Below are 22,632 nucleotides of genomic sequence, written 5' to 3'. Positions count from 1 at the left end.
GGTCCTAGAGACATGAGACATATACTGTAGCTGCTTACTCCACTGTAATTAGGACTGTAGTATAAACCCAGGACAGTGGAGGTCCTGGAGACATGAGACATATACTGTAGCTGCTTACTCCACTGTAATTAGGACTCTAGTATAAACCCAGGACAGTGGAGGCCCTAGAGACATGAGACATATACTGTAGCTGCTTACTCCACTGTAATTAGGACTGTAGTATAAACCCAGGACAGTGGAGGTCCTAGAGACATGAGACATATACTGTAGCTGCTTACTCCACTGTAATTAGGACTGTAGTATAAACCCAGGACAGTGGAGGCCCTAGAGACATGAGACATATACTGTAGCTGCTTACTCCACTGTAATTAGGACTGTAGTATAAACCCAGGACAGTGGAGGCCCTAGAGACATGAGACATATACTGTAGCTGCTTACTCCACTGTAATTAGGACTGTAGTATAAACCCAGGACAGTGGAGGTCCTAGAGACATGAGACATATACTGTAGCTGCCTACTCCACTGTAATTAGGACTGTAGTATAAACCCAGGACAGTGGAGGTCCTAGAGACATGAGACATATACTGTAGCTGCTGACTCCACTGTAATTAGGACTGTAGTATAAACCCAGGACAGTGGAGGCCCTAGAGACATGAGACATATACTGTAGCTGCTTACTCCACTGTAATTAGGACTGTAGTATAAACCCAGGACAGTGGAGACCCTAGAGACATGAGACATATACTGTAGCTGCTTACTCCACTGTAATTAGGACTCTAGTATAAACCCAGGACAGTGGAGGTCCTAGAGACATGAGACATATACTGTAGCTGCTTACTCCACTGTAATTAGGACTGTAGTATAAACCCAGGACAGTGGAGGTCCTAGAGACATGAGACATATACTGTAGCTGCTTACTCCACTGTAATTAGGACTGTAGTATAAACCCAGGACAGTGGAGGCCCTAGAGACATGAGACATATACTGTAGCTGCTTACTCCACTGTAATTAGGACTGTAGTATAAACCCAGGACAGTGGAGGCCCTAGAGACATGAGACATATACTGTAGCTGCTTACTCCACTGTAATTAGGACTGTAGTATAAACCCAGGACAGTGGAGGCCCTAGAGACATGAGACATATACTGTAGCTGCTTACTCCACTGTAATTAGGACTGTAGTATAAACCCAGGACAGTGGAGGTCCTAGAGACATGAGACATATACTGTAGCTGCCTACTCCACTGTAATTAGGACTGTAGTATAAACCCAGGACAGTGGAGGCCCTAGAGACATGAGACATATACTGTAGCTGCTTACTCCACTGTAATTAGGACTGTAGTATAAACCCAGGACAGTGGAGGCCCTAGAGACATGAGACATATACTGTAGCTGCTTACTCCACTGTAATTAGGACTGTAGTATAAACCCAGGACAGTGGAGACCCTAGAGACATGAGACATATACTGTAGCTGCTTACTCCACTGTAATTAGGACTCTAGTATAAACCCAGGACAGTGGAGGTCCTAGAGACATGAGACATATACTGTAGCTGCTTACTCCACTGTAATTAGGACTGTAGTATAAACCCAGGACAGTGGAGGTCCTAGAGACATGAGACATATACTGTAGCTGCTTACTCCACTGTAATTAGGACTGTAGTATAAACCCAGGACAGTGGAGGTCCTAGAGACATGAGACATATACTGTAGCTGCTTACTCCACTGTAATTAGGACTGTAGTATAAACCCAGGACAGTGGAGGCCCTAGAGACATGAGACATATACTGTAGCTGCTGACTCCACTGTAATTAGGACTGTAGTATAAACCCAGGACAGTGGAGGCCCTAGAGACATGAGACATATACTGTAGCTGCTTACTCCACTGTAATTAGGACTGTAGTATAAACCCAGGACAGTGGAGGCCCTAGAGACATGAGACATATACTGTAGCTGCTTACTCCACTGTAATTAGGACTGTAGTATAAACCCAGGACAGTGGAGGCCCTAGAGACATGAGACATATACTGTAGCTGCCTACTCCACTGTAATTAGGACTGTAGTATAAACCCAGGACAGTGGAGGCCCTAGAGACATGAGACATATACTGTAGCTGCTGACTCCACTGTAATTAGGACTGTAGTGTGTTAGTGTGTTAACATCCACATGGATCCCTCTGTCTTCATTTAGAAGTTGTTGTCACTGTGTTAACATCCACATGGATCCCTCTGTCTTCATTTAGAAGTTGTTGTTACTATGTTAACATCCAAATGGATCCCTCTGTCTTCATTTAGAAGTTGTTGTTACTATGTTAACATCCAAATGGATCCCTCTGTCTTCATTTAGAAGTTGTTGTCACTGTGTTAACATCCAAATGGATCCCTCTGTCTTCATTTAGAAGTTGTTGTTACTATGTTAACATCCAAATGGATCCCTCTGTCTTCATTTAGAAGTTGTTGTTACTATGTTAACATCCAAATGGATCCCTCTGTCTTCATTTAGAAGTTGTTGTCAGTGTGTTAACATCCAAATGGATCCCTCTGTCTTCATTTAGAAGGTGTTTTTTGACCCAGATTATGTCACTGTGTATTGCTAGATTATGTCACTGTGCTTTGACTTCACACATGATTCAGTTCAGTGAATGTGGGGGCTCAAGGCTCATAGCAGAGTGGATATCTTGAAAAATGACTTTCCCTGTTTCCTAATTCAGTAAGACCAGGTCAATAGGACAACGTGTCAAAGTGAGCCACCTAGTGGAGGAGAGGACGTCCACTCTGCTATGAGCCTTGAGCCCCTGTGTAAAGTCTGGCAACATAACATTACTGTACTATGAGCCTTGAGCCACTGTGTAAAGTCTGGCAGCACCACATTACTGTACTATGAGCCTTGAGCCACTGTGTAAAGTCTGGCAACATAACATTACTGTACTATGAGCCTTGAGCCACTGTGTAAAGTCTGGCAGCACATCATTACTGTACTATGAGCCTTGAGCCACTGTGTAAAGTCTGGCAGCACAACATTACTGTACTATGAGCCTTGAGCCACTGTGTAAAGTCTGGCAGCACAACATTACTGTACTATGAGCCTTGAGCCACTGTGTAAATTCTGGAAGCACAACATTACTGTACTATGAGCCTTGAGCCACTGTGTAAAGTCTGGCAGCACCACATTACTGTACTATGAGCCTTGAGCCACTGTGTAAAGTCTGGCAACATAACATTACTGTACTATGAGCCTTGAGCCACTGTGTAAAGTCTGGCAGTACAACATTACTGTACTATGAGCCTTGAGCCACTGTGTAAAGTCTGGCAGTACAACATTACTGTACTATGAGCCTTGAGCCACTGTGTAAAGTCTTGCAGCACAACATTACTGTACTATGAGCCTTGAGCCACTGTGTAAAGTCTGGCAGTACAACATTACTGTACTATGAGCCTTGAGCCACTGTGTAAAGTCTGGCAACATAACATTACTGTACTATGAGCCTTGAGCCACTGTGTAAAGTCTGGCAGTACAACATTACTGTACTATGAGCCTTGAGCCACTGTGTAAAGTCTGGCAGCACAACATTACTGTACTATGAGCCTTGAGTCACTGTGTAAAGTCTGGCAGCACAACATTACTGTACTATGAGCCTTGAGCCACTGTTTAAAGTCTGGCAGCACAACATTACTGTACTATGTGCCTTGAGCCACTGTGTAAAGTCTGGCAGCACAACATTACTGTACTATGAGCCTTGAGCCACTGTGTAAATTCTGGAAGCACAACATTACTGTACTATGAGCCTTGAGCCACTGTGTAAAGTCTGGGAGCACAACATTACTGTACTATGAGCCTTGAGCCACTGTGTAAAGTCTGGCAGCACAACATTACTGTACTATGAGCCTTGAGCCACTGTGTAAAGTCTGGAAGCACAACATTACTGTTCTATGAGCCTTGAGCCACTGTGTAAAGTCTGGCAGCACAACATTACTGTACTATGAGCCTTGAGCCACTGTGTACAGTCTGGCAGCATAACATTACTGTACTATGAGCCTTGAGCCACTGTGTAAAGTCTGGCAGTACAACATTACTGTACTATGAGCCTTGAGCCACTGTGTAAAGTCTGGCAGTACAACATTACTGTACTATGAGCCTTGAGCCACTGTGTAAAGTCTGGCAGCACAACATTACTGTACTATGAGCCTTGAGCCACTGTGTAAAGTCTGGCAGTACAACATTACTGTACTATGAGCCTTGAGCCACTGTGTAAAGTCTGGCAACATAACATTACTGTACTATGAGCCTTGAGCCACTGTGTAAAGTCTGGCAGTACAACATTACTGTACTATGAGCCTTGAGCCACTGTGTAAAGTCTGGCAGCACAACATTACTGTACTATGAGCCTTGAGCCACTGTGTAAAGTCTGGCAGCACAACATTACTGTACTATGAGCCTTGAGCCACTGTTTAAAGTCTGGCAGCACAACATTACTGTACTATGAGCCTTGAGCCACTGTGTAAAGTCTGGCAGCACAACATTACTGTACTATGAGCCTTGAGCCACTGTGTAAATTCTGGAAGCACAACATTACTGTACTATGAGCCTTGAGCCACTGTGTAAAGTCTGGGAGCACAACATTACTGTACTATGAGCCTTGAGCCACTGTGTAAAGTCTGGCAGCACAACATTACTGTACTATGAGCCTTGAGCCACTGTGTAAAGTCTGGAAGCACAACATTACTGTTCTATGAGCCTTGAGCCACTGTGTAAAGTCTGGCAGCACAACATTACTGTACTATGAGCCTTGAGCCACTGTGTAAAGTCTGGCAGCACAACATTACTGTACTATGAGCCTTGAGCCACTGTGTAAAGTCTGGCAGCACAACATTACTGTACTATGGGCCTTGAGCCACTGTGTAAAGTCTGGCAGCACAACATTACTGTACTATGAGCCTTGAGCCACTGTGTAAAGTCTGGCAGCACAACATTACTGTACTATGAGCCTTGAGCCACTGTGTAAAGTCTGGCAGCACAACATTACTGTACTATGAGGCTTGATTGACAGACTGACAGAATGAGATTAGGTGTGGGGATGATATACTGTCTGTCCGTCTGTCCGTTGGTCCATCCGTCCGTCTGTGTCCCTGCGGATTTGTTACTGTAGTGTCAATGTACTACTGGCTCATGTATATCTGTCTGTCTGTTTATGTCCCTGGCAGTACTAATACCTCTGTCTCTTTCTCTGTCTTTCTGTCTCTCTGTCTCTCTCTGTCTCTCTCGCTCTCTCTCTCAATTCAATTCAATTTGCTTTATTGGCATGACGTAACAATGTACTGTACATATTGGCGAATATTGTCAACAGGACAACAATAATAACAATAACCAAGGGTCAAAATAACCATATGCTGAACAATAACAATAAGCATACAGTAGAGTACATGTGCAGGTTGATTGGTCTGTCAGACACTGTCCCTCAACTTATGGCAGGCAGCAATGTAGTGCTCTGCCAACCCACAGCTCTCTGCGTCCTCCCCCAAGAGGACAGGTAGCCTATCCTCATCAGAGAGGTCTTTGAAACCTTGAATAAGAGTTTTACATTTTGAGAAATGAAACTCTCTAATTGTTTTTTATCTTTTACATTTTGTCTCGGGTTCTGCTGTGGTGCAGTGGTTGCACAGCCTTTCCTCTACAGGGAGCCATGTTTTCCTGTGTCTACCCTTCTCAATGGCAAGGCTGTGCTCACTGAGCCTGTACTTTGTCAAGGTTTTTCTAAGGTTTTGATCAGTAACCTTGGTCAAATAGTTTGCCACACGCTGGGAGTTTGGGCTCCTGAGTGGTGCAGTGGTCTAAGGCACTGCATCTCAGTGCTAGAGGCGTCACTGATTGTCCTTTCTATTGTCCTTTCTGGTTCAATTCCAGTCCCATAGGGCGGCGCACAATCAGCCCGGGTTTGGCCTGTTTAGGCTGTCATTGTAAATAAGAATTTGTTCTTAACTGACTTGCCTGGTTAAATAAAGCATTATAGAGCTCCTGGTCAGTAATTGGGCAGTCCAATGGATTTTGATTGTCCTTTCTATCTGGCATTGTTCTGCATCACTTTTAACGGTGTTATAGAGTGTTTTAAAATGGGTTGTCCATATGTCAAGATTGTATATCACTAATTCCTCCTGTATTAAATTTTTTTGGGGGGGTTTTCCAATTTTTCCAGAAGTTGTTTGTGTTTATGGACTGGGGCGGCAGGTAGCCTAGTGGTTAGAGGGGGTACTGCAGGTAGCCTAGTGGTTAGAGCGTTGGGCTAGATCTAATCCCCAAGCTGACAAGGTAAAAATCTGTCAAGGCAGTTAACCCACTGTTCCTAGGCTGTCACTGTAAATAAGAGTTTGTTCTTAACTGACTTAGTTAAATAAATAAATCTAAATAGCGTCAGCTGTTGTGCTGTGCTTTTTTGGTTCTGAGTGTACGTTTATATAGTTTTAAAGTCTCACAGCAATGAAGGCGTAATTCACCATTATTTGGGTCTCTGTACTTTTGGTTTGATAGTGTTCTAAGTTTTTTCCTTATACTTTTACAATCTGCATCAAACCAGTTGTCATCTATGGCCTTTTTTGTTTCGTTTTTTTTATCAATTTCCATTGTGCTTCTTTTGCCGTTTGCCTGAATATATAGTTGATGTTTTGTACTGATTGATGCCTACTTTACTGTGAGTGAATGTGCTATCCAGAAAGTTATCTCAGAGTGTTTGGATAATTTGGTTACTGGTTGCTTTCTGGTTTTCTTCTGTGCTGTTTTGGGCCCATCTGTATGAATGTCTGATGTTGTACAGCTTACTGGGCTGTGAATGTCTGATGTTGTAGTTCGGATTTGTACCAAATTATCAATCCTCCAGAGTCTCTGCCTTTATTGACAGAGCTGTGTTTCTCTCTCTCTCTGTTAACAGGTCTGTTGGTGTACGTGTCGATGATGGTGGGGGCAATCGTGTGGGGCAGCCTGGCGGATAAGATGGGCCGTAGGAAATGTCTGATCTACTGTCTGGCCATCGACTGTGTCTTCAGCTTCCTGTCCTGCTTCGCTCAGGGATACGGATTCTTCATCTTCTTCAGGTTCTGCTCCGGCTTCGGGTGAGATGACACTCTGTTGCTGAGATGGAGAGAGAGATGGAGAGAGAGATGGTGAGAGAGGAATGTAGAGAGGGATTGAGAGAGAGATGGAGAGAGATGGATGTAGAGAGAGGGATGGAGAGAGAGGGATGGAGAGAGGGATGGAGAGAGGGATGGAGAAAGGGATGGAGAGAGGGATGGAGAGAGAAGAATGGAGAGAGAGATGGAGAGAAAGATGGAGAGAGAGGGATGGAGAGAGTAATGGAGAGAGTGGGATAGAGAGAGAGATGGAGAGAGAGAGGGATGTTAGATGGAAACTAATGGTTCAGATATAAGGGGTATTTGTGACTGGCTGGCTGACCGGCCAATCAAATGTTCCTGGATCGTATTGAAAGGAATAAGGAAGTCCCTGATGTGACCCTGGTGTCCTGTGGGTCAGTCAGCCTTATGGGGTGAGCACCACTACCTTCTCACATCAACATAAAGGTCACAGAACACAGTGCTTTCATAATGATTACTGCAGGCTAGCTCTGTCTGGAGGACGCCCTGAGCCCAGCTCTGTCTGGAGGACGCCCTGAGCCCAGCTCTGTCTGGAGGACGCCCTGAGCCCAGCTCTGTCTGGAGGACGCCCTGAGCCCAGCTCTGTCTGGAGGACGCCCTGAGCCCAGCTCTGTCTGGAGGACGCCCTGAGCCCAGCTCTGTCTGGTGAACGCCCTGAACCCAGCTCCGTCTGGAGGACGCCCTGAGCCCAGCTCCGTCTGGAGGACGCCCTGAGCCCAGCTCCGTCTGGAGGACGCCCTGAGCTCTGTCTGGAGGACGCCCTGAGCCCAGCTCTGTCTGGAGGACGCCCTGAGCCCAGCTCTGTATGGAGGACGCCCTGAGCCCAGCTCCGTCTGGAGGACGCCCTGAGCCCAGCTACGTCTGGAGGACGCCCTGAGCTCTGTCTGGAGGACGCCCTGAGCCCAGCTCCGTCTGGAGGACGCCCTGAGCCCAGCTCTGTCTGGAGGACGCCCTGATCCCAGCTCTGTCTGGAGGACGCCCTGAGCTCTGTCTGGAGGACGCCCTGAGCCCAGCTCTGTCTGGAGGACGCCCTGAGCCCAGCTCTGTCTGGAGGACGCCCCATGAGCCCAGCTCTGTCTGGAGGACGCCCTGAGCCCAGCTCTGTCTGGAGGACGCCCCCTGAGCCCAGCTCTGTCTGGAGGACGCCCCCTGAGCCCAGCTCTGTCTGGAGGACGCCCTGAGCCCAGCTCTGTCTGGAGGACGCCCTGAGCCCAGCTCTGTCTGGAGGACGCCCTGAGCCCAGATCTGTCTGGAGGACGCCCCCTGAGCCCAGATCTGTCTGGAGGACGCCCCCTGAGCCCAGCTCTGTCTGGAGGACGCCCTGAGCCCAGCTCTGTCTGGAGGATGCCCCCTGAGCCCAGATCTGTCTGGAGGACGCCCTGAGCCCTGTCTGGAGGACGCCCTGAGCCCTGTCTGGAGGACGCCCTGAGCCCTGTCTGGAGGACGCCCCCTGAGCCCAGATCTGTCTGGAGGACGCCCTGAGCCCTGTCTGGAGGACGCCCCCTGAGCCCAGATCTGTCTGGAGGACGCCCTGAGCCCAGCTCTGTCTGGAGGACGCCCTGAGCCCAGCTCTGTCTGGAGGACGCCCTGAGCCCAGATCTGTCTGGAGGACGCCCCCTGAGCCCAGTCCTGTCTGGAGGACGCCCTGATCCCAGATCTGTCTGGAGGACGCCCCCTGATCCCTGTCTGGAGGACGCCCCCTGAGCCCAGCTCTGTCTGGAGGACGCCCTGAGCCCAGCTCTGTCTGGAGGACAGCCCTAACCCAGCCAAGGCCCGAAGATCATAACATCATGGTCCAGTCCCAAATGGCAGCCTATTCCCTATGAAGTTCACTTCCTCTGGGCTCTGGTCAGAAGATCACTTCCTCTGGGCTCTGGTCAGAAGTTCCCTTCCTCTGGGCTCTGATCAGAAGTTCCCTTCCTCTGGGCTCTGGTCAGAAGTTCCCTTCCTGTGGGCTCTGGTCAGAAGTTCCCTTCCTCTGGGCTCTGGTCTGAAGTTCCCTTCCTCTGGGCTCTGGTCAGAAGTTCCCTTCCTCTGAGCTCTGGTCAGAAGTTCCCTTCCTCTGGGCTCTGGTCAGAAGTTCCCTTCCTCTGGGCTCTGGTCAGAAGTTCCCTTCCTCTGGGATCTGGTCAGAAGTTCCCTTCCTCTGGGCTCTGGTCAGAAGTTCCCTTCCTCTGGGATCTGGTCAGAAGTTCACTTCCTCTGGGATCTGGTCAGAAGTTCCCTTCCTCTGGGATCTGGTCAGAAGTGGTGCATTACAAAGGGAATAGGTGACACTTGGACACACATCTTAACAGAACCCTTTACAGGGAGCCAAAGAGAACAGGTCCAGGTGTCTGGGGTTTTGTGGTTGGAACGTGAACGAGTCCCATGTTAGTTACGAAGCAACAGAAGAGCTGGGGTTTTGTGTGGTCGGAACGTGAACGAGTCCCATGTTAGTTATGAAGCAACAGAAGAGCTGTTCTTAATCTATTTCAAACAAAGTCCACAGAACAGGCAGAAAATACCTCCTCAAGAGGATTCCCACCTCATTTCACTGTTTCAACATTCCTGCTCATCTTAAAGAATATATTCAGCGTGTTTAAATGTCTCTAATATCTGGTGTATTGTTCCACCAGGATCGGAGGGACTATCCCCATCGTGTACACCTACTTCGCAGAGTTCCTCCAGATGGACAAGAGAGGGGAGCACCTTAGCTGGCTGTGTATGTTCTGGATGTTTGGTGGACTCTACGCCTCCTTCACCGCCTGGGGAATCATCCCTCACTACGGTACCAAGCCATATTGCTGTTATGTAATACTTTATGAATGTCATACTAGATTAATTGAGCGGTTTGGGCTTGATCTGATGCACTCTTTGAGCTCAGCTGTAACGTCACCCAGCAGGTAATGGACCTGACTGTGCTGTTGTTGTTGTTATTGATGATGATGGTGGTGATGATGGTGGTGATGGTGGTGATGATGGTGATGATGGTGGTGATGATGGTGATGATGGTGGTGATGGTGGTGGTGATGATGGTGGTGGTGATGGTGGTGATGGTGATGATGATGGTGGTGATGATGGTGATGATGATGATGGTGAGGATGATGGTGATGATGATGATGATGGCAGTGATGGTGGTGATGGTGGTGATGATGATGATGGTGATGATGGTAATGATGATGGTGATGGTGATGATGGTGATGATGGTGATGATGATGGTGGTGATGATGATGATGATGGTGGTGATGATGATGATGATGGTGAGGATGATGATGATGGTGGTGATGATGATGATGATGGTGAGGATGATGATGATGGTGGTGATGGTGGTGGTGATGGTGGTGATGATAGTGATGGTGATGGTGGTGATGATGGTGGTGATGATGGTGTTGATGGTGATGGTGTTGATGGTGATGAAGGTGATGGTGGTGATGGTGATGGTGGTGATGATGGTGATGATGATGGTGATGCTGATGATGATGGTGATGATGATGATGTGGTGATGGTGGTGATGATGATGGTGGTGATGATGGTGTTGATGGTGATGGTGGTGATGGTGGTGATGGTGATGGTGGTGATGATGATGATGGTGATGGTGGTGATGATGATGGTGGTGATGGTGATGGTGGTGATATTGATGATGGTGATGATGGTGATGATGGTGATGATGATGATGATGATGATGATGATGGTGGTGATGATGGTGATGATGATGGTGGTGGTGATGATTGTGGTGGTGATGGTGATGATGGTGGTGGTGGTGATGATGGTGGTGGTGATGGTGGTGATGATGATGGTGATGATGATGATGGTGGTGATGGTGGTGATGGTGGTGGTGATGGTGATGATGGTGGTGGTGGTGATGATGGTGATGATGGTGATGATGATGGTGATGGTGATGATGATGATGATGTGGTGATGATGGTGGTAATGGTGATAGTGATGATGATGATGGTGGTGATGATGGTGATGGTGGTGATGATGGTGATGGTGGTGGTGGTGATGATGGTGGTGGTGATGATGGTGATGATGATGATGATGATTGATGGTGGTGGTGATGGTGATGATGGTGGTGGTGGTGATGATGTTGGTGGTGATGGTGATGATGGTGGTGATGATGGTGATGATGGTGATGATGGTGGTGATGATGATGGTGATGATGGTGATGGTGAGGATGATGATGGTGGTGATGGTGGTGATGATGGTGGTGATGGTGGTGATGGTGATGATGGTGATGATGATGTTAGTGATGATGATGGTGATGATGGTGATGGTGAGGATGATGATGGTGGTGATGGTGGTGATGATGATGGTGGTGATGGTGGTGATGGTGATGATGGTGATGATGATGTTAGTGATGATGATGTTGGTGATGATGGTAATGAGGATGATGATGGTGAGGATGATTTTATAATCATTATTATTGTTGATGTTGTTGTTGTTGTTGATGTACACCACCGTTCAAAAGTTTGGTGTCACTTAGAAATGTCCTTGTTTTTGAAAGAAAAGCTTATTTTTTGTCTATTAAAATAACATCAAATTGATCAGAAATACAGTGTAGACATTGTTAATGTTGTAAATGACTATTGTAGCTGGAAACGGCTGATTTTTTATGGGAAATATACATAGGCGTACAGAGGCAATTTCGCGCATGGAAAAGCCTTCATTTCTCAGAACAAGAATAGACTGACGAGTTTCAGAAGAAAGTGCTTTGTTTCTGGCCATTTTGAGCCTGTAATCGAATCAAAAGGATCTACTAATGATCAATTAGCCTTTTAAAATGATAAACTTGGATTAGCTAACACAACGTGCCATTGGACCACAGGAGTGATGGTTGCTGAAAATGGGCCTCTCTACGCCTATGTAGATATTCCATAAAAGAATCTGCCGTTTCCAGCTTCAATAGTCATTTACGACATTAACAATGTTTACACTGTATTTCTGATCAATTTGATGTTATTTTAACGGACAAATAATGTGCTTTCCTTTCAAAAACAAGGACATTTCTAAGTGACCCCAAACTTTTGAATGGTGGTGTATGTTGTTGTTGTTGATGATTATGTTGTTGTTGCAGGCTGGGGGATCAGCCTGGGGACACAGTACCAGATCCACACCTGGAGAATATTCATCCTGGTGTGTATGTTTCCAGCCATCATTGCCCTCATTGGACTGGTCTTCATGCCAGAGAGCCCACGCTTCTTCCTGGAGGTAACAGACTGTGTGTGTGTGTGTGTGTGTGTGTGTGTGTGTGTGTGTGTGTGTGTGTGTGTGTGTGTGTGTGTGTGTGTGTGTGTGTGTGTGTGTGTGTGTGTGTGTGTGTGTGTGTGTGTGTGTGTGTGTGTGTGTGTGTGTGTGTGTGTGTGTACAGTATGCAGCTTATTTTTTTACCTTAATTTTACCAGGTAAGTTGTCTGAGAACACATTCTCATTTACAGCAACAACCTGGGGAATAGTTACAGGGGAGAGGAGGGGGGATGAATGAACCAATTGGAAGAATCAGGATGAGATTGTTGATATTATGACGACTCAGCAGCCACATAGCATTCTGATATTATGATGACTCAGCAGCCACATAGCATTCTGATATTATGATGACTCAGCAGCCAGATAGCATTCTGATATTATGATGACTCAGCAGCCAGAAAGCATTCTGATATTATGATGACTCAGCAGCCAGATAGCATTCTGATATTATGATGACTCAGCAGCCACATAGCATTCTGATATTATGATGACTCAGCAGTCACATAGCATTCTGATATTATGATGACTCAGCAGCCACATAGCATTCTGATATTATGATGACTCAGCAGCCAGATAGCATTCTGATATTATAATGACTCAGCAGCCACATAGCATTCTGATATTATGACGACTCAGCAGTCACATAGCATTCTGATATTATAACGACTCAGCAGCCACATATCATTCTGATATTATGATGACTCAGCAGCCACATATCATTCTGATATTATAATGACTCAGCAGCCACATAGCATTCTGATATTATGATGACTCAGCAGCCACATAGCATTCTGATATTATGATGACTCAGCAGCCACATAGCATTCTGATATTATGATGACTCAGCAGCCACATAGCATTCTGATATTATGATGACTCAGCAGCCACATAGCATTCTGATATTATGATGACTCAGCAGCCACATAGCATTCTGATATTATGATGACTCAGCAGCCACATAGCATTCTGATATTATGATGACTCAGCAGCCACATAGCATTCTGCCTCTCATAATAAAACAAGAACTAAATCCCACTGCTGTGTTGTTTCACACAGAGTTGAAACAGTTGAAACATCTCCCCCAGGCCCTTTTACATGGTATTCTACACTCTTAGAAAAAAGGGTTCCAAAAAGGTTATTCGGCTTTCCCCATAGGATAAACACTTTTGGTTCCAGGTAGAACCCTTTTTGGTTCCAGGTAGAACTCTTTCGGGTTCTATGTAGAACCAAAATGATTCCACCTATAAGCAAAAAGGGTTCTCCAAAGGGTTCTCCAAAGGGTTCTCCAAAGGGTTCTCCTATGGGGACAGTTCCTACATGGAACCCAAAAGAGTTCTCTCTGGAACCAAAAACGGTTCTACCTTGAACTAAAAAGGGGTTGTCCTATGGGGACAGCTGAAGAACCCTTTGAGGTTCTAGATAGCACCTTTTTTCTAAAAGTGTAGCTGTATATTCCAGTCGCTACATGTGATAGGCTGACAGATGTTTCTGTCTGTCTCTGTCAGAATGGGAGACATGACGAGGCCTGGATGATTCTGAGACAGGTCCATGATACCAACTGGAAGGCCAAGGGAGAACCAGAGAGGGTGTTCACGGTGAGTACACCACCGGTCAAACCAACAACTCTCCTCTAGTACAGTCAACCAGAGAGGGTGTTCACTGTGAGTACACCACCGGTCAAACCAACAACTCTCCTCTAGTACAGTCAACCAGAGAGGGTGTTCACTGTGAGTACACCACCGGTCAAACCAACAACTCTCCTCTAGTACAGTCAACCAGAGAGGGTGTTCACTGTGAGTACACCACCGGTCAAACCAACAACTCTCCTCTAGTACAGTCAACCAGAGAGGGTGTTCACTGTGAGTACACCACCGGTCAAACCAGCAACTCTCCTCTAGTACAGTCAACCAGAGAGGGTGTTCACTGTGAGTACACCACCGGTCAAACCAACAACTCTCCTCTAGTGCAGTCAACCAGAGAGGGTGTTCACTGTGAGTACACCACCGGTCAAACCAACAACTCTCCTCTAGTACAGTCAACCAGAGAGGGTGTTCACTGTGAGTACACCACCGGTCAAACCAACAACTCTCCTCTAGTACAGTCATGAGGACCATACTCCAAGTTCAATCTAATGTTATATAATCACTATTAGTTCAATCCAATGTTATATAATCACTACTAGTTCTATATCAATATAATGTTATAGAATCACTATTAGTTCTACAACAATATAATGTTATTTAATCACTATTAGTTCTATATGAAGATACTGTTATATAATCACTATTAGTTCTATAACAAGATAATGTTATTTAATCACTATTAGTTCTATATCAATATAATGTTATATAATCACTTAGTTCTACAACAATATGATGTGATATAGTCTCTCCTGTCCCTCCTGTCAGGTGTCCAACAATATAATGTTATGTAATCACGTAGTTCTACAACAATATGATGTGATATAGTCTCTCCTGTCCCTCCTGTCAGGTGTCCAACAATATAATGTTATATACTCCCTATTAGTTTACAATATGATGCGATATAGTCTGTCCTATCCTTCCTGGCAGGTGTCCAACAATGTAATGTTATGTAATCACGTAGTTCTACAACAATATGATGTGATATAGTCTCTCCTGTCCCTCCTGTCAGGTGTCCAACAATATAATGTTATATAATCACTTAGTTCTACAACAATATGATGGGATAAAGTCTCTCCTGTCCCTCCTGTCAGGTGTCCAACAATGTAATGTTATGTAATCACGTAGTTCGACAACAATATGATGTGATATAGTCTCTCCTGTCCCTCCTGTCAGGTGTCCAGCAATGTAATGTTATGTAATCACGTAGTTCTACAACACTATGATGTGATATAGTCTCTCCTGTCCTTGCTGTCAGGTGTCCAACATCACGACTCCTAAGACCCAGGAGGATGAGTTCATTGAGATCCAGAGTGACACTGGAACAGCCTTCCAGCGCTGGACCGTCAGACACACCAACCTCCTCAAACAGGTAACATCTGGACCATCAGACACACCAACCTCCTCAAACAGGTAACAGCTGGACTGTCAGACACACCAACCTCCTCAAACAGGTTACAGCTGGACTGTCAGACACACCAACCTCCTCAAACAGGTAACATCTGGACCGTCAGACACACCAAACTCCTCAAACAGGTAACAGCTGGACCGTCAGACACACCAACCTCCTCAAACAGGTAACATCTGGACCGTCAGACACACCAACCTCCTCAAACAGGTAACAGCTGGACTGTCAGACACCAACCTCCTCAAACAGGTAACAGCTGGACCGTCAGACACACCAACCTCCTCAAACAGGTAACATCTGGACTGTCAGACACACCAACCTCCTCAAACAGGTAACAGCTGGACCGTCAGACACACCAACCTCCTCAAACAGGTAACAGCTGGACCGTCAGACACACCAACCTCCTCAAACAGGTAACAGCTGGACCGTCAGATACACCAACCTCCTCAAACAGGTAACAGCTGGACCGTCAGACACACCAACCTCCTCAAACAGGTAACAGCTGGACTGTCAGACACACCAACCTCCTCAAACAGGTAACAGCTGGACCACCAGACACACCAACCTCCTCAAACAGGTAACAGCTGGACTGTCAGACACACCAACCTCCTCAAACAGGTAACATCTGGACCGTCAGACACACCAACCTCCTCAAACAGGTAACAGCTGGACTGTCAGACACACCAACCTCCTCAAACAGGTAACATCTGGACCGTCAGACACACCAACCTCCTCAAACAGGTAACAGCTGGACTGTCAGACACACCAACCTCCTCAAACAGGTAACAGCTGGACTGTCAGACACACCAACCTCCTCAAACAGGTACCAGCTGGACTGTCAGACACACCAACCTCCTCAAACAGGTAACAGCTGGACTGTCAGACACACCAACCTCCTCAAACAGGTAACAGCTGGACCGTCAGACACACCAACCTCCTCAAACAGGTAACAGCTGGACTGTCAGACACACCAACCTCCTCAAACAGGTAACAGCTGGACCGTCAGACACACCAACCTCCTCAAACAGGTAACATCTGGACCGTCAGACACACCAACCTCCTCAAACAGGTAACAGCTGGACTGTCAGACACACCAACCTCCTCAAACAGGTAACATATAGGAGCCATTTCAGGGAGGAGCCCCAACCGGGAATCAATCAGCATCCAGCGAATGTCAACACAAAACTTCAGACACCAAGAGATCCTAAACCCTAGGAGGACGCTAGGTTATGGATTTAGATTGCTACAATACATGTTCTTGATTCAAAATGTTAGAGAGTTTGTTGAAAACTGTCAATAACACTGCTGATAAGAGTGTGTTAGACTGTCAATAACACTGCTCATAAGAGTGTGTTGAAAACTGTCAATAACACTGCTCATAAGAGTGTGTTAAACTGTCAATAACACTTAAACTGTCAATAGCACTGCTGATAAGAGTGTGTTGAAAACTGTAAATAACACTGCTGATAAGAGTGCGTTGAAAACTGTAAATAACACTGCTGATAAGAGTGCGTTGAAAACTGTAAATAACACTGCTGATAAGAGTGCGTTGAAAACGGTCAATAACACTGCTGATAAGAGTGTGTTAAACTGTCAATAACACTGCTGATAAGAGTGTGTTAAACTGTCAATAACACTGCTGATAAGAGTGTGTTAAACTGTCAATAACACTGCTGATAAGAGTGTGTTGAAAACTGTCAATAACACTGCTGATAAGAGTGTGTTGAAAACGGTCAATAACACTGCTGATAAGAGTGTGTTAAACTGTCAATAACACTGCTGATAAGAGTGTGTCTGAACCAGGAGGATGGTTTGTGTTGTTTCCTCTCCAGGTGATGCAGAACGTGATGTCACTGGCAGCACCAGACCTCAGACTGCAGGGTCTCTTCCTGGCTATCGTCTGGTTCACCATGGCCTTCAGGTAAACAAACAGTAGTAACCTTTTGTTGTGAGTTTAACAATTCAACAAATCCCCCTGTTATTCCGTCAGGTGCTCCTCAACCAACACAGGAGATATCCAATCCAGTGAAAGCTATCCAGATGGTGAACGTCTGCATATCTAAAACTAACACGTGATAGCTTGCTACTTGTCGAGAGCACTGTTCAGTCACTATTGGACGTGTCAATCATGACGGGTTGACTGTTACTTCTGTTTCTCAGCTACCACGGACTGTCGGTGTGGTTCCCCGACATGATCAAGTACATGCAGTATGAGGAGTACGAGTCCAAGGTGAAACTCTTCCATCGAGAACGAGTGGAGCGATTCCACTTCAACTTCTCCCTGGTCAACCAGATCCACAAAGAGGGAGAATATGTCCACGACAAGTATGTCACAGTGATGACACGATGGGATATTTTGACTGGACAACTAGTACGTTACAATGTTGTCAGACGTCTCCACTGAAGCAGGGCTGTTCTCTCTAAAAAAGACTTGTGCTATCTCTCGTCTAGGTTCATGGATATAGAGATTAAGTCTGTGAAGTTTGAAGATTCCCTGTTTGAGAACTGCTACTTTGAGGACGTCAGGTCGACCAACACGTACTTCGAGAACTGCACCATCAAGAACACGGTCTTCTATAACACAGGTAGGTGTAATATCTGTGCAACGATTCTCAATTAATTTGTCCCTGATTCAAGCGCCACAGAGAGACCAGACAAGGTTGTACCTGTTCACCTTAGCCATTGAACCTCTTTCTGAGACTATCTGGATATGTGAGGTGTATTATGGATGTGATGTACAGTGCATTTGGAAGGTATTCAGACCTCTCAAATGTTTTCGCATTTTGTTACGTTACAACCCTATTCTAAAATGGATTAGAAATAAAAAAAATCCTCATCAAAATAAAATACCTCATAATGAGAAAGCGGAAACATGTTTTTAGAAATGTTTGCTAATTTATAAAAAATAAATACCTTATTTACATAAATATTCAGATTCTTTGCTATGACACTCGAAATTGAGCTCAGGTCCATCCTGTTTCCCCATTGATCATCCTTGAGATGTTCCTACAACTTGATTGAAGTCCACCTGTGGAAAATTCTACACATTTGAAATCATTTGGAAAGGCACACACCAGTTTATATAAGGTCCCACAGTTGACAGCGCATGTCAGAGCAAAAACCAAACCATGAGGTTGAAGGAATTGTCCGTAGAGCTCCGAGACAGGGTTGTGTTGAGGCACAGTTCTGGGGAAGGGTACAAAAACCCTTCTGCAGCATTGAAGGTCCCCAAGGACACAGTGGCCTCCATCATTCTTAAATCGAAGAAGTTTGGAACCACCAAGACTGTTCCTAGATCTGGCCGCCCAGTCAAACTGAGCAATCGTGGGAGAAGGACCTTGGTCAGGGAGGTGACCAAGAACCTGACTCTGGCAGAGCTCCATAGTTTCTATGTGGAGATGGGAGAACCTTCCAGGAGGACAACCATCTCTGCAGCACTTTCCCAATCAGGCCTTTAAGGTAGAGTGGCCAGACGGAAGCCACTCCTCAGTAAAAGGCACATGACAGCCCACTTGGAGTTTGTCAAAAGGCGCCTAAAGACTTTCAGACGATGAGAAACAAGATTCCCCTGTCTGATGAAACCAAGATTGAACTCTTTGGCTTGAGTGCCAAGCGTCACGTCTGGAGGAAACCTGGCACCATCCCTACGGTGAAGCATGGTGGTGGCAGCATCATGCTCTGGGGATGTTTTTCAGCGGCAGAGACTGGGAGACTAGTTAGGATCGAGGGAAAGATGAACTGAGATAAGTACAGAGAGATCCTTGATGAAAACCTGCTCCAGAGTGCTCAGGACCTCACACTGGGGCAAAGGTTCACCTTCCAACAGGACAACGACCCTAAGCACACAGCCAAGACAATGCAGGGGTGGCTTCGGGGACAAGTCTCTGAATGTCCTTGAGTGGCCCAGCCAGAGCCCAGACTTGAACCTGAACTCACATCTCTGGAGAGACCTGAAAATAGCTGAGCAGCAACGCTCCCCATCCAACCTGACAGAACTTGAGAGGATATGCAGAGAAAAAACTCCCAAAATACAGGTGTGCCAAGCTTGTAGCTTTATACCCAAGACAAGTCAAGGCTGTAATCACTGCCAAAGGTGCTTCAACAAAGTACTGAGTAAAGGGTCTGAATAATTAGGTAAATGTGATATTTCCATTTTTTTTTATTTTAAGACATTTGCAAAGATTTCTTAAAACCTGTTTTTGCTTTGTAATTCTGGTGTATTCATATATATATAATTCAGGGAATTAAAAACATATTGTAGAATAATGCTGTAATGTAACACAATGTAGAAAAAGTTAAGGGGTCTGAATTCTTTCTGAATGTAAATGAGATGTGGACATTGAACATAGCACAGATCCCCCTTATGATCTCATTTGTCCTTTATCTCTGTGATTGGCAGACCTTTGGGAAGACTCTAAGTTTATAGACTGTCGGATGGAGAACGCCACGTTTCTCCATCCGAAGAAAGGCTGCCATCTGAACTTCCAGGAGGAGAACGACATCGTCATCTACATGGTCAGCTTCCTGGGGAGTCTAGCGACACTGCCAGGCAACATCCTGTCAGCCCTCTTCATGGACAAGATAGGAAGGATCAAAATTATAGGTGAGGGAAGTGAAGACACGTATGTGGCTCAATGGGAAAATAATCAATGGTACAAAACAAACTGAAACTATGGCAGCAACTCTGAAATCATTCTCTCTCTCTCTCTCTCTCTCTCTCTCTCTCTCCCTCTCTGTCTCTTTCACTCTCTGTCTCTTTCCCTCTCTGTCTCTTTCACTCTCTGTTTCCCTCTCTGTCCCCTCCCTCTCTCTCGGTCTGTCTCTCTCTCTCCCTCACTCTCTCTCTCTCTCTCTCCCCCTCCTCTCTCTCTCCACCAGGTGGTTCTATGCTGATCTCAGCAGTCTGTACGTTCCTCCTGCTCCTCAGCTTCAGTCAGGGGGCAGTTATATTATTTCAGTGCCTTTTCTACGCTACCAGCGTCGCGGCCTGGAACGGACTGGAGGTTATCACAGTAGAAATCTACCCTTCTGCTAAAAGGTACAGAGAACCACAATCCCAATCCCCATGTCAATGTCCTGGTATCAGACTGATGTCAGTGTCAGTCATGATGAGGGATTTAGGTGGTCTTTGGAAATTGTGAATAATTGAAAGAGTTTTGTGGATAAATACTATAAACCAAAGGTTTTCAGGCTGTTTGAAATTGAACCAGGTAGTTTTTACTCAGACACCCGTGATCCATTGAAAACCTCCCGACCCACCGGTTGAGAACCACTGTTGTAAACTGTCCTTTAAGCACCCGTCCTAAACCCACCGATGTCTGTACCTTTCTCTTCCTCAGATGCACAGCGTTCGGAGTGCTGAACGGTACCTGTAAGCTGGCAGCCATTATTGGCAGCGTCGTCTTTGCCAAGTTCATCGGGATCACAAAGATCGTCCCCATTTTCCTGGCGTTCGCAGCGCTGGCCTGCGGAGGTCTGCTGGCCACTAAACTACCCGACACGCGGGAGAAGATCCTGGAGTGAAAACAAACATCTACGGGATCAAGGGTTGTACAATTCCTGTAACTTTCCACAGGTTTTCAAAACATCTTGGTTGGAGGATTCCCAGACTTCCTGCTTAAACGTGGGGATTTGGGGAAAGTTAGTGGAATTTTGCAAACCTTTACAACGTCACGGCCAAATAAAGCTGTCTGTACATATAGGGTGGTCCAGTTGGGAGACTTCCACATGGGATGTGAGCTGTGTGTGTGACAGAATAAGGGGATGGGCTTTCTGTTCCCATGGGGATGTAAAGAACGAATGGTACCCTCATCAAGACTTGTCACCATTTTACATTGTTTGAAATTGTGTTTCTCTTCTGTGCACCTTAAAATACCACCCCCCCATTAGTGCAGGACAAGTCACTCTGTATTTGGTATGTTTTAAAATGTGTTTTAAATTATTTTAAATGAAAATGAAAGAATAGGAGAGATGAGAAATATATCTACTTGGAAGACGACAGCCAGTTGAACCATGTTGTGCTTTTGATTTGAAACCAACAGTTCAGGAAAGGTATTGGGTTGACATTCGGGTTGGAATTCAACGACGGCTAATGTTTCAACGGAACGCTATTGTACGATTCAGAACCAATTTCCCAGTGTCCTTGTTCCATTCCATTTTGTGATAAGAGCTTTCATCTACGGCAGCCAGGTGTTTGAATTGTCCCATTTCCTCTTTGCCCTTAACTTTCCAGCTGGTCATGACACTGAATGTGGTCCAGAATCCCCTCTGTTCTATTCCACATCCCCCTTCTCTCCAAGGACTCTAGTTATATATATTCATCCCTTTGTATCGCTCAGCATCTTCATCTCCTGTTGTATCTATTAACCAGGACAACAACCTCATCTGCTGTTGTATCTATTAACCAGGACAACAACCTCATCTCCTGTTGTATCTATTAACCAGGACAACAACCTCATCTGCTGCACAGTGGATGCATCTGTTGACGTACCAATATGTTTGTTGTATTGTTTGTGTTCAGTCTCTCGTTTTCCAGTAGAGCTGTGTTCTAGATACTGATTCTGTTAAATCCTATCTAGTCTGTGTTCAGTCTCTCCTTTTCCAGTAGAGCTGTGTTCAAGATACTGATTTTGTTAAATCCTGTCTATTCTGTGTTCAGTCTCTCCTTTTCCAGTAGAACGATATTATTTCTGTTAAATCCTGTCTAGTCTGTGTTCAGTCTCTCCTTTTCCAGTAGAACGATATTGATTCTGTTAAATCCTGTCTAGTCTGTGTTCAGTCTCTCCTTTTCCAGTAGAACGATATTGATTCTGTTAAATCCTGTCTAGTCTGTGTTCAGTCTCTCCTTTTCCAGAAGAGCTGTGTTTTAGATACTGATTCTATTAAATCCTGTCTTGGTTGCCATGACAATGTAAGATATTTTTTTTCAAATAATTATGTGAAAATGTGAGTTTAGACATGATTATATTTTACTCTATTTTTAAAGTCCCTAAGTATCATTTACCCAGTACCCCCAACCCTGGTCCTCCAGTACCCCCAACCCTGGTCCTCCAGTACCCCCCAACCCTGGTCCTCCAGTACCCCCCAACCCTGGTCCTCCAGTACCCCCAACCCTGGTCCTCTAGTACCCCCAACCCTGGTCCTCCAGCAGACCCAACCCTGGTCCTCCAGTACCCCCAACCCTGGTCCTCCAGCACCCCCAACCCTGGTCCTCCAGCACCCC

General features: G+C 45.7%; 1 protein-coding gene across 1 annotated transcript in view; it reads left to right on the top strand.

Moving 5' to 3' along the window:
* LOC139575400 (synaptic vesicle glycoprotein 2B-like) overlaps positions 1–21,520 on the top strand; it is a 29,438-nt gene extending 7,918 nt beyond the window's left edge. Inside the window, exons 2-12 of the mRNA XM_071400327.1 lie at positions 6,917–7,097; positions 9,755–9,906; positions 12,193–12,326; positions 13,868–13,957; positions 15,261–15,374; positions 17,243–17,331; positions 17,571–17,735; positions 17,862–17,995; positions 19,810–20,013; positions 20,289–20,448; positions 20,750–21,520. Of these exons, the coding sequence (XP_071256428.1) occupies positions 6,917–7,097; positions 9,755–9,906; positions 12,193–12,326; positions 13,868–13,957; positions 15,261–15,374; positions 17,243–17,331; positions 17,571–17,735; positions 17,862–17,995; positions 19,810–20,013; positions 20,289–20,448; positions 20,750–20,933 (1,607 nt within the window). The 3' untranslated portion in view covers positions 20,934–21,520. The remainder of the gene's footprint in view (positions 1–6,916; positions 7,098–9,754; positions 9,907–12,192; positions 12,327–13,867; positions 13,958–15,260; positions 15,375–17,242; positions 17,332–17,570; positions 17,736–17,861; positions 17,996–19,809; positions 20,014–20,288; positions 20,449–20,749) is intronic.
* The last annotated feature ends 1,112 nt before the right edge of the window (positions 21,521–22,632 follow it).

Source organism: Salvelinus alpinus, chromosome 5 (genome assembly GCF_045679555.1).
Source record: "Salvelinus alpinus chromosome 5, SLU_Salpinus.1, whole genome shotgun sequence".
Classification (NCBI taxonomy): Eukaryota; Metazoa; Chordata; class Actinopteri; order Salmoniformes; family Salmonidae; genus Salvelinus; species Salvelinus alpinus.
Note: the sequence above shows the minus strand (reverse complement) of the source record. Positions and strands in the feature narration are given on the sequence as shown.